We start from the raw sequence: 12474 nt of genomic DNA, 5'->3' as shown, positions 1-12474 counted from the left end.
CAAACCCGACCCCTTATATACAAGCCTCTACATACTTTTTTTTTTAACAGAATACAACATCTCAAAATATAAATCCACAAATGCTTGGTCGAAGAGATATGTTTTAAAGGAGTGCCTTCAAAGGGGAGAATGAAGAAGTAGAGAGATGCAAGGAAGGAATTCCAAAGCTTGGGGCCGAGACAAGTGTGTGGGTTTCCTCCGGGTGCTCCGGTTTCCTCCCACAGTCCAAAGATGTGCGGGTTAGGTGGATTGGCCATGCTAAATTGCCCGTAATGTCCTAAAAAGTAAGGTTAAGGGGGGGTTGTTGGGTTACGGATATAGGGTGGATACTTGGGTTTGAGTAGGGTGATCATTGCTCGGCACAACATCTGTACTGTTCTATGTTCTACACAGCCATCAATGGTGGAGCAATTAAAACTGCGGGTGCTCAATATGGTTGTGGGTCTGTAAAAGCTTGCAGAGATCGGGAGGGGCAAGGACATGCAGCAAATGGAAAACAAGGACGGGGATTTGAAAATCAAGGCGTTGCTCGACTGGGAGCAAATGTCCGTCATCATGAAGTAGAAAAGTCAAAATCTAGCTTCTCAAAAGACTTCTTTTTTTGTGGGCAGCACGGTGGGGCAAAGGGCCTCACGGCGCCGAGGTCCCAGGTTCGATCCCGGCTCTGGGTCACTGTCCGTGTGGAGTTTGCACATTCTCCCCGTGTTTGCGTGGGTTCCCCCACAACCCAAAAAATGTGCAGAGTAGGTGGATTACTAAATTGCCCCTTAATTGAAAAAAAAATGAATTGGGGACTCTAAATTTATACAAACAAAAAAAAAAGCCAAGAATAGAACCAATTACCGTCTCTCACTTTGGATGACTGCAACCTTTATCCTGCCTGCCAATACTGTTCAGCTTGCTCCTCTAATCTCCACAATTCCCGTTACCTGCTCCATTGCTAACACTCCAAAAATCTTGCTTTACTCATCCATTCCAAATCGTTTCTCTAATCTCAACAATGTTTAATTCGACCAGATTTGAATACTGCTTTCATATATACAGAGAGCTCCTTCAAAGACACCTCTCTTGGTCTTTCTATCCTTTCTTGTCTTGAAGTTCCATGTGCATTACCCTCCATTCTGAAATTAGTATTTGCCACACTGAATACTTTACATCTCCAGACTATACAACTTTTCAACCCAATAATTCTCCTTTCTTCCACCAATCCTCAGGCATGAACCTCCCAAGCCCACTGATTTTCTTTTTTTTTAAAAAAACACTTGTGAATCCTCAGCAAGGAGGTTATATCAAATTGCAGAGTGAAACTCTACAAAATTGCTCCTGACAATCTGTTGCTGGAGCCCTACCCACATAATAAACACAAGACAAACTCCACATGATTTCAAAGTGTTTGATTTCCATCAGTTTTGATCAATTTCACAGGTTTCCAGCTGCAAACAACATTCAATCTTTCAGATTCAACCCTCTGCTGCAATCATCATGTGGCACAAAGTTTTCCACAACTGCACTGAACACTAAAAAAAAAACTCAGTCCTCCCTGACCATAAATAACCCTGCCACATTAAATTAAACTAGGAAATTTGGAATTCAAATTATAGGACTCCTAAATTCTAACTTACTTGCCAACTTCCATGACAATCAGAGAACCAGAGAAAAGGTACAGCACAGAAAGAGGTCACCAGTCCATCGTGTCTGCATTGCCCATTCTAATCACACCTTCCAGCACCCGGTCTGTAACCTTAACGCATTACAGCACTTAAGGTGCAGATCCAGGTATCTGCTTCAACCACCAATCTGGGCAGCTAATCAACCACCGATCTGGGCAACGAATTCAGGACACTGACCATCCTCTGGGTGAAAGGATTTTGCCGAACGTATCCAATCCCTTAAATCTGCTCTCCCCCCCCCAAGTCCCGGTAACTGACCTCTCCACTGAGGCAAGCATTTCCCGTCCACACGTCTCAGCCCCTCCCCATAATTATGTCCACCTCAATCAACTCACCCCTCAGCCTCCCCTGTGCTCAGAAAAGCAACCCCAGCTCACCAAATCTTTCCCCATAGCTGCAATGTTCAAGTCCTGAGAACATTCTTGAAATCTCCCCTGCACTCTCCCCTGTCCTGTGGTGGCCAGAACTATACACAACACTCCAGCTGTGGCCGAACTCACATTTTACAGTTCCAGAATTACATTATTGCTTTTCGATTTTGCATCTCATGAGAAGGCATTCCATTTACGACAACTTTTCACACCTTTATTTTCCCACCGAGGGTGCAGCAAAATGATGGAAACACCGACAATCACCAACAGGTTTATCTCTCACTTCATTTTCTGTTGGACGTATCATCCTTCATGACCAGGTAAATATCTTGCGAGCCCCTCCTTAACACCACTGTGGAAGCACATTGCCAAGAATTGCTCAGGCACAAGGTTGAAAACCACCTTCTCAGGGCAACGAGAGATGGGTAATGTGTGATCCTGTGAGCAACACTGACATCTCGGAGCAAATACAAAAATGTAGCCGCTCAGCTTCGGGTTCTCATATTAAAGATCCCCGCCCGCCAATTCTGCACATAAAAAATCAAAGCTTGCTTGCAGGGGATACAGACATACTCACTCCCAAGTCTAAAGCATCATTCGGAATGGCAAAAAATCCTCCCACACATGTAGAACATAGAACATAGAACACTACAGCGCAGTACGGGCCCTTCGGCCCTCGATGTTGCGCCGGCACGTGAAACTATCTGAAGCCTATCTGACCTACACTATTCCATTTTCATCCATATGTCTATCCAGTGACCACTTAAATGCCCTTAAAGTTGGCGAGTCTACTACTGTTGCAGGCAGGGCGTTCCACACCCCTACTACTCTCTGAGTAAAGAAACTTCCTCTGACATCTGTCCTATATCTATCACCCCTCAATTTAAAGCTACGTCCCCTCGTGTTGGTCATCACCATCCGAGGAAAAAGACTCTCACTGTCCACCCTATCTAACCCTCTGACTATCTTATATGTCTCTATTAAGTCACCTCTCAGCCTTCTCCTCTCTAACGAAAAGAACCTCAAGTCCCTGAGCCTTTCCTCATAAGACCTTCCCTCTATACCAGGCAACATCCTAGTAAATCTCCTCTGAACCCTTTCCAAAGCTTCCACATCCTTCCTATAATGTGGTGACCAGAACTGCACGCAGTACTCCAGGTGCGGCCGCACCAGAGTTATGTACAGCTGCAGCATGAGTACCTCAATGAATGTTCTTCCCACACTGCTGCGTACCTGTGGCTGACCCATCAACACTCTACAGTGTCTGTAAAGTTGCGACTCCTCAAGAATTCAGGTAACATGCAATACCTATCCAATATAAAGTCCAGACAAAGCCCAATGACAACAGCTGAAAACAAAGTTCTAGCATAACTCGAAGAGCAACCACACTGCAGAATTCAGGACTTGCAAGGCACCTGTTCACCTGCTCCAGTCGCTGAATTTGCACAGTGTCATGATTTTTCAGCTGAATTCATGAAACCGTAATTCAGTACGTTGGTCACAGACTCTCTATTACCTTCCCCCACACTGTCAGCTTGGCGCACACTCCCAGGGAGAAGTTTGAGTTCATGCCCCCCCCCTCTGCCAGTCCAGGCTGCTGCTCCAATCAAGTACTGAAGGAGTGGTGTATTGCTGGGAGATGCACCTTTTGGATGGTACTTTAAACCAGGGCTCGATTGGAATATACCAGTGGACGTGAAAGATTATGAAACAAAGAAGAGCAAGGGTGTTTCCTCGCCAAAAGTTATCCCTCCACCATTATCCGAACAGCTTAAATGATCAATAGACTCGCTGCTGTCTGTGGGATACCCTGTGCACAACGTTGCTGCCATCTATACTTCCACAACAACGAACGCATTTCTAAAGTCATTCCTTGGCTGTGAAGCTGGAAGGGACATTCTGAAGATGTGAAAGGCACTGCATAAGCTGAAACTCTTCACAAGTACAAAGAAAGATGATTTAATCATGTAGAATCTTTCTCCATCGCAAGAATCTTCACAAACTATTTTTAAGAGCACGGTTATTATGTGGGTAAATGCAGTCCAATCTTTCCTTATATCATTATAAAACCTTACTGCCAGGTTAACAAACAAAGTCTGTCTTCTCACCTCACATCTTGACAGACATAACCTTCAACACAGCGAATAACAAATCTTAAATCACAGATCAACACAGGGTTATTCTCTGCAAAATGCACAAACAAATGAAGACAAGGCAGCAGTAGTGAAGTATCGGCTTGGAGTGCGCATTCCATTCACATTGTCAGAAGTCCAAACACATGCTGGCACAGAAGCAAGTCCTGAAAGGGTGAGTCCTGGGGCTTTTCAGAGGTCTGAATGAGCAATTCAGGAGGATTTACACAGCCAAATGTGCGTGGTGCGTAACTTTGTGTTAACGTTGGGAAGAAATGGACCTGCCAGTTAAATCTTGAGAGCATTTTCCAGCACAAAGTCCCACACAGTTTTGCTTTGAACGTTAAGTAATAAGAAATGACAACAGGAGTGAGCTGAACAACACGAAACCTCAAAACACTGCATCCGGCTGACCTGCGTTGTTAACTGTCTTGAGAATTGCATTTTTATTTGTGGACAATCCACCAAGCTTTGAACCTTAACTGGGGCATCTTGTAGAAATATATTCAGGAACAAAATAAATTGCAATACTGTTACTGCTTTTAAAATGGAACCCAAGTATCTTTACGTAAAGACCTTAATCAGAAACAGTGCAAGAATTGCAAGCCCTCTGCAAGTCCAAGTCAGTTGTATCTGTTTCAAAGACTTTGGCACCAATTTCCCTTCCCGCAATAGAAGTATGAATAAGGCCAGCATGAGTGGCAAGTCACCTGTGGTCACAAAACACCAAAGCAGCAAACTTAATTACTGAATGCTTCCATCACAGCTATCAGATTTGAAGTTTTCTCTCAACTAAAGTGAACAATTTTAATGCTCGAATGTCTTCGAATATACTCCCTCAACCTTTTCCACCAGATAAGTGTCCACTCTCGTCACTACATGTATTGCAAATGCATGGAACAAATTGGAATTAAGGAATACATTTCTGACTGGAACCTTCCATCATTCCTGGAATTATCTGAGCCAAACACTTCTCCTGGATCACTAATTTTCATGTATAGCTGGATTTTCTAGCTGTGAAATATTAACTTAAGACATAAGAAGTTTCAGTCTTCATCCAAATCCCACCTACCTTGTCCTTTTCGTGAGTCAGAAGGCTAACAGGTGGAAGGCAGGCAATTGACTCAGGTCCCTGCTTGCTATCGCCTCCCGATTTGCCACGCAACAATCGATATAAGGGCCCATCCTTGATGATCCTGTTGTGACTTATGGCGCGTTTCAAAGAGAGCCTCAGCTGCTGGTGGAGGTCCGAGGAGGCACCAGCTCCAAACACTGCGATCACATCCTTCTGACCTCCTAGAAATCGTTCAATGTTCTTCAGTGATGATCCATTGGGCTCCGCTAAACCCTCAATTGCCCTTTTGAGAAGTTTGTTCCAGTCAACACTGTGTTTCGCATCCGATTTTGATTGATTCCGAGGTTTGGGGAGTACAATCCGCCCTGGATTGTCTGGATCTTTGTAGGAGTTAAGTCCCTTATTTGTAACCTTTAAGATTGTTCCATCTTTCACACTCAGCTCTAGTTGCTCCAGGACAGTTTTTCTGTCTAATCCATGGGATGAGGACACAGCATTGCAAATCCTTTCCTCGGAGGGTCTCTGTTTCTGCTTTTTAACTTTTTGGATTGCCTCCAAAATCCACTCGGTGTACAACGGGTTTGCAAGTTTTACCATGGCTGATGACTCCCAGTATCCAGAGTGTTACCCCTTATCTCTGTGTTGAACGAGTTCCACACATAACAAAAAAAGATTTATCGGAGTAAAAAAGCAGTTCACCATAGCATTGACGTTTTCCAATTCAAATCCAATCTCCCTCTCCCTCTCACCAGAACCTAAAGACGCTCCCAGGGAGTGGGGTGAGGAGGAAGAAAACCCAGCCGTGTACTGGCTTAGGAAAGTTAACCTTTCACAAAGAGGAAATTAAAACCAAGTGTCCAACTGATAAAATTCCAGCGGTCTGTAAAGTTCCCAAACTTTGAACCATCAGAAAATCTCCATTCAGTTGACCAAACAAGCGACATTCACTTCAAGTGTAATCCAAGGTAAACACTTGGCAGACTGGACCTGGGGGGAGAGAGGAAGAATATTAAGACATTTAGTAGGGAAAGCAGACAATCATTAAACCCCAACAAGAGATCTGACATGGAAGCACAAGCCTGAGGATCTGGCCCTGTGTGAAAGAGGTTTACACTGGGGGTGAAAGGGGTTTACACTGGGGGTGAAGGGGGTTTACCGCTGGGGGTGAAAGGGGTTTACGCTGGGGGTGAAAGGGGTTTACGCTGGGGGTGAAAGGGGTTTACGCTGGGGGTGAAAGGGGTTTACCGCTGGGGGTGAAAGGGGTTTACGCTGGGGTTGAGAGAGCCCAGTGTGTCTTCCCCGCACACCCACCCCCCCCCCTGTCCTCACCTTCCCTCCTTTCTTCCCCATCCCGCCACTTCCCCCATCCTCTCCCCCTCCTCTCCTCACCCCTCGTCTCTCATTACCCCTCTCCTCTGGTTACCCCTCACCCCTCTCCTCCACCCCCTCATTCCCCCTCCACCTCTCCTCCCCCTCCCCTTTCCCCCGCCCCTCTCTCTCCCCCCCCCTCCTTTCCTTCCCTCTCTCTCTCTCCTTCCCCCTCTCCTCTCCTCCATCCCCTCCTTCCCCCTCACCTCTCCCACTCCCTCCTTCCCCCCTCTCCCTCTCTCTCTCTCCTTCCCCCTTCTCTTCCATCTCCCCCTTCCTCCCTCACCTGTCCGTCCCCACCTCTCCTCCCCTCTCCGCTCCCTCCTTCCCCCTCTCTCTCTCTCTCTCTCCTTCCCCCTTCCTCCATCCCCATCCTTCCCCTCTCACTCTCCCCACTCCCCTACCTCTCACCACTCCTCTCCTTCCCCCCTCTCCTCCCCCTTCCTCCTTCACCCTTCTCCTCCCTCTCCTTCCCCCCTTCTCTCTCTCTCCTTCCCCCTTCTCTCCCTCTCCTTCCCCCCGCTCTACCCCTGCCCCCTCTCCTTCCCCCTCTCCTCTCCTTCCCCCTCTCCCTTCCCCCCTCTCTCCCCTCTCCTTCCCCCCTGTCCCGGGGCTGAGAGCTGAGTCCTGGGGCTGATCCCCGGGCTCTCTCTCTGCTTTGTTTACAGCCCCCGGGCCCCGGTATTGGCCGGACTGGGGGGGCCCGGGCGGGAGGCTGGCCCCCGGGCCGCCGACGCCGCTCCCGGACTCTGCCCTTGTTTACAGCCGGCCCCGTTCCCGGCGGCTGGGCGGACGGAGAGGCCGAGGCCTGCGGCCTAGGCCGGTGGAGCTGGCGGCGGCGGCGGGGAGGCAGTGAGGCCGGGCGGCCGGGCAGAGCCTCTCCCCTCCCTCCCTGCCTGGGCTCCGGCCTAGGCCCCGGGCCGGCTCCCTCCCCCCCGGCAGCCCCGCTTTGGGCTTCTCCCTGTCCGGGAGCGGGAGAGGGGGCAGCCCGGGGAGGGAGAGCGGCCGGGGCCGCGGACACTCACCGACAGCGAAGGAGAGGAAGAGCCGGAGAGCGCGGCCGCCATCTTAACACAACAGAGAGAGAGAGAGCGGGAGGGGGCAGCACTGTGTCCCTGTGAGGGTGGGCAGGGATCCCACACTGTGTCCCTGTGAGGGTGGGCAGGGATCCCACACTGTGTCCCTGTGAGGGTGGGCAGGGATCCCACACTGTGTCCCTGTGAGGGTGGGCAGGGATCCCACACTGTGTCCCTGTGAGGGTGGGCAGGGATCCCACACTGTGTCCCTGTGAGGGTGGGCAGGGATCCCACACTGTGTCCCTGTGAGGGTGGGCAGGGATCCCACACTGTGTCCCTGTGAGGGTGGGCAGGGATCCCACACTGTGTCCCTGTGAGGGTGGGCAGGGATCCCACACTGTGAGGGTGGGCAGGGATCCCACACTGTGAGGGTGGGCAGGGATCCCACACTGTGTCCCTGTGAGGGTGGGCAGGGATCCCACACTGTGTCCCTGTGAGGGTGGGCAGGGATCCCACACTGTGTCCCTGTGAGGGTGGGCAGGGAACCCACACTGTGTCCCTGTGAGGGTGGGCAGGGATCCCACACTGTGTCCCTGTGAGGGTGGGCAGGGATCCCACACTGTGTCCCTGTGAGGGTGGGCAGGGATCCCACACTGTGAGGGTGGGCAGGGATCCCACACTGTGTCCCTGTCAGGGTGGGCAGGGATCCCACACTGTGAGGGTGGGCAGGGATCCCACACTGTGAGGGTGGGCAGGGATCCCACACTGTGTCCCTGTCAGGGTGGCAGGGAACCCACACTGTGTCCCTGTGAGGGTGGGCAGGGATCCCACACTGTGTCCCTGTGAGGGTGGGCAGGGATCCCACACTGTGTCCCTGTGAGGGTGGGCAGGGATCCCACACTGTGAGGGTGGGCAGGGATCCCACACTGTGTCCCTGTCAGGGTGGGCAGGGATCCCACACTGTGTCCCTGTGAGGGTGGGCAGGGATCCCACACTGTGAGGGTGGGCAGGGATCCCACACTGTGTCCCTGTCAGGGTGGGCAGGGAACCCACACTGTGTCCCTGTGAGGGTGGGCAGGGATCCCACACTGTGTCCCTGTGAGGGTGGGCAGGGATCCCACACTGTGTCCCTGTGAGGGTGGGCAGGGATCCCACACTGTGTCCCTGTGAGGGTGGGCAGGGATCCCACACTGTGAGGGTGGGCAGGGATCCCACACTGTGTCCCTGTGAGGGTGGGCAGGGATCCCACACTGTGTCCCTGTGAGGGTGGGCAGGGATCCCACACTGTGTCCCTGTCAGGGTGGGCAGGGATCCCACACTGTGTCCCTGTGAGGGTGGGCAGGGATCCCACACTGTGAGGGTGGGCAGGGATCCCACACTGTGTCCCTGTGAGGGTGGGCAGGGATCCCACACTGTGTCCCTGTGAGGGTGGGCAGGGATCCCACACTGTGTCCCTGTGAGGGTGGGCAGGGATCCCACACTGTGTCCCTGTGAGGGTGGGCAGGGATCCCACACTGTGTCCCTGTGAGTGTGGGCAGGGATCCCACACTGTGTCCCTGTGAGGGTGGGCAGGGATCCCACACTGTGTCCCTGTGAGGGTGGGCAGGGATCCCACACTGTGTCCCTGTGAGGGTGGGCAGGGATCCCACACTGTGTCCCTGTGAGGGTGGGCAGGGTCCCCACACTGTGTCCCTGTGAGGGTGGGCAGGAATCCCACACTGTGAGGGTGGGCAGGGATCCCACACTGTGAGGGTGGGCAGGGATCCCACACTGTGTCCCTGTGAGGGTGGGCAGGGATCCCACACTGTGTCCCTGTGAGGGTGGGCAGGGATCCCACACTGTGTCCCTGTCAGGGTGGGCAGGGATCCCACACTGTGTCCCTGTGAGGGTGGGCAGGGATCCCACACTGTGTCCCTGTGAGGGTGGGCAGGGATCCCACACTGTGTCCCTGTGAGGGTGGGCAGGGATCCCACACTGTGAGGGTGGGCAGGGATCCCACACTGTGTCCCTGTGAGGGTGGGCAGGGATCCCACACTGTGAGGGTGGGCAGGGATCCCACACTGTGTCCCTGTGAGGGTGGGCAGGGATCCCACACTGTGAGGGTGGGCAGGGATCCCACGCTGTGTCCCTGTGAGGGTGGGCAGGGATCCCACACTGTGTCCCTGTGAGGGTGGGCAGGGATCCCACACTGTGTCCCTGTGAGGGTGGGCAGGGATCCCACACTGTGTCCCTGTGAGGGTGGGCAGGGATCCCACACTGTGTCCCTGTGAGGGTGGGCAGGGATCCCACACTGTGAGGGTGGGCAGGGATCCCACACTGTGTCCCTGTGAGGGTGGGCAGGGATCCCACACTGTGAGGGTGGGCAGGGATCCCACACTGTGTCCCTGTGAGGGTGGGCAGGGATCCCACACTGTGAGGGTGGGCAGGGATCCCACACTGTGTCCCTGTGAGGGTGGGCAGGGATCCCACACTGTGTCCCTGTGAGGGTGGGCAGGGATCCCACACTGTGTCCCTGTGAGGGTGGGCAGGGATCCCACACTGTGTCCCTGTGAGGGTGGGCAGGGATCCCACACTGTGAGGGTGGGCAGGGATCCCACACTGTGTCCCTGTGAGGGTGGGCAGGGATCCCACACTGTGTCCCTGTGAGGGTGGGCAGGGATCCCACACTGTGTCCCTGTGAGGGTGGGCAGGGATCCCACACTGTGAGGGTGGGCAGGGATCCCACACTGTGAGGGTGGGCAGGGATCCCACACTGTGTCCCTGTGAGGGTGGGCAGGGATCCCACACTGTGAGGGTGGGCAGGGATCCCACACTGTGTCCCTGTGAGGGTGGGCAGGGATCCCACACTGTGAGGGTGGGCAGGGATCCCACACTGTGTCCCTGTGAGGGTGGGCAGGGATCCCACACTGTGTCCCTGTGAGGGTGGGCAGGGATCCCACACTGTGTCCCTGTGAGGGTGGGCAGGGATCCCACACTGTGAGGGTGGGCAGGGATCCCACACTGTGTCCCTGTGAGGGTGGGCAGGGATCCCACACTGTGTCCCTGTGAGGGTGGGCAGGGATCCCACACTGTGAGGGTGGGCAGGGATCCCACACTGTGTCCCTGTCAGGGTGGGCAGGGAACCCACACTGTGTCCCTGTGAGGGTGGGCAGGGATCCCACACTGTGTCCCTGTGAGGGTGGGCAGGGATCCCACACTGTGTCCCTGTGAGGGTGGGCAGGGATCCCACACTGTGAGGGTGGGCAGGGATCCCACACTGTGTCCCTGTCAGGGTGGGCAGGGATCCCACACTGTGTCCCTGTGAGGGTGGGCAGGGATCCCACACTGTGAGGGTGGGCAGGGATCCCACACTGTGTCCCTGTCAGGGTGGGCAGGGAACCCACACTGTGTCCCTGTGAGGGTGGGCAGGGATCCCACACTGTGTCCCTGTGAGGGTGGGCAGGGATCCCACACTGTGTCCCTGTGAGGGTGGGCAGGGATCCCACACTGTGTCCCTGTGAGGGTGGGCAGGGATCCCACACTGTGAGGGTGGGCAGGGATCCCACACTGTGTCCCTGTGAGGGTGGGCAGGGATCCCACACTGTGTCCCTGTGAGGGTGGGCAGGGATCCCACACTGTGTCCCTGTCAGGGTGGGCAGGGATCCCACACTGTGTCCCTGTGAGGGTGGGCAGGGATCCCACACTGTGAGGGTGGGCAGGGATCCCACACTGTGTCCCTGTGAGGGTGGGCAGGGATCCCACACTGTGTCCCTGTGAGGGTGGGCAGGGATCCCACACTGTGTCCCTGTGAGGGTGGGCAGGGATCCCACACTGTGTCCCTGTGAGGGTGGGCAGGGATCCCACACTGTGTCCCTGTGAGGGTGGGCAGGGATCCCACACTGTGTCCCTGTGAGGGTGGGCAGGGATCCCACACTGTGTCCCTGTGAGGGTGGGCAGGGATCCCACACTGTGTCCCTGTCAGGGTGGGCAGGGATCCCACACTGTGTCCCTGTGAGGGTGGGCAGGGTCCCCACACTGTGTCCCTGTGAGGGTGGGCAGGAATCCCACACTGTGAGGGTGGGCAGGGATCCCACACTGTGAGGGTGGGCAGGGATCCCACACTGTGTCCCTGTGAGGGTGGGCAGGGATCCCACACTGTGTCCCTGTGAGGGTGGGCAGGGATCCCACACTGTGTCCCTGTCAGGGTGGGCAGGGATCCCACACTGTGTCCCTGTGAGGGTGGGCAGGGATCCCACACTGTGAGGGTGGGCAGGGATCCCACACTGTGTCCCTGTGAGGGTGGGCAGGGATCCCACACTGTGAGGGTGGGCAGGGATCCCACACTGTGTCCCTGTGAGGGTGGGCAGGGATCCCACACTGTGAGGGTGGGCAGGGATCCCACACTGTGTCCCTGTGAGGGTGGGCAGGGATCCCACACTGTGTCCCTGTGAGGGTGGGCAGGGATCCCACACTGTGTCCCTGTGAGGGTGGGCAGGGATCCCACACTGTGTCCCTGTGAGGGTGGGCAGGGATCCCACACTGTGTCCCTGTGAGGGTGGGCAGGGATCCCACACTGTGTCCCTGTGAGGGTGGGCAGGGATCCCACACTGTGTCCCTGTGAGGGTGGGCAGGGATCCCACACTGTGAGGGTGGGCAGGGATCCCACACTGTGTCCCTGTGAGGGTGGGCAGGGATCCCACACTGTGAGGGTGGGCAGGGATCCCACACTGTGTCCCTGTGAGGGTGGGCAGGGATCCCACACTGTGAGGGTGGGCAGGGATCCCACACTGTGTCCCTGTGAGGGTGGGCAGGGATCCCACACTGTGTCCCTGTGAGGGTGGGCAGGGATCCCACACTGTGTCC

The 12474-nt window shown here is 54.6% G+C and overlaps 1 protein-coding gene across 2 annotated transcripts in view; it reads right to left on the bottom strand.

The window, feature by feature from the left end:
* The window catches only part of LOC119957451 (histone acetyltransferase KAT6B-like), a 179328-nt gene extending 171560 nt beyond the window's left edge, over positions 1-7768 (bottom strand). For both annotated transcript variants that reach the window (XM_038785526.1, XM_038785527.1), the window contains exons 1-2: positions 7642-7768; positions 5246-6235 (exon numbers count right to left, since the gene is read on the bottom strand). In XM_038785526.1, coding sequence (XP_038641454.1) covers positions 5246-5845 — 600 coding nt within the window. In that variant the 5' untranslated portion in view covers positions 5846-6235; positions 7642-7768. The remainder of the gene's footprint in view (positions 1-5245; positions 6236-7641) is intronic.
* Between the last annotated feature and the right edge of the window lie 4706 nt (positions 7769-12474).

The sequence above is a fragment of the Scyliorhinus canicula genome, chromosome 26 (genome assembly GCF_902713615.1).
Source record: "Scyliorhinus canicula chromosome 26, sScyCan1.1, whole genome shotgun sequence".
NCBI lineage: Eukaryota > Metazoa > Chordata > Chondrichthyes > Carcharhiniformes > Scyliorhinidae > Scyliorhinus > Scyliorhinus canicula.
The sequence above is the reverse complement of the archived record's forward strand: the minus strand, read 5'-3'. Positions and strand labels throughout refer to the sequence as shown.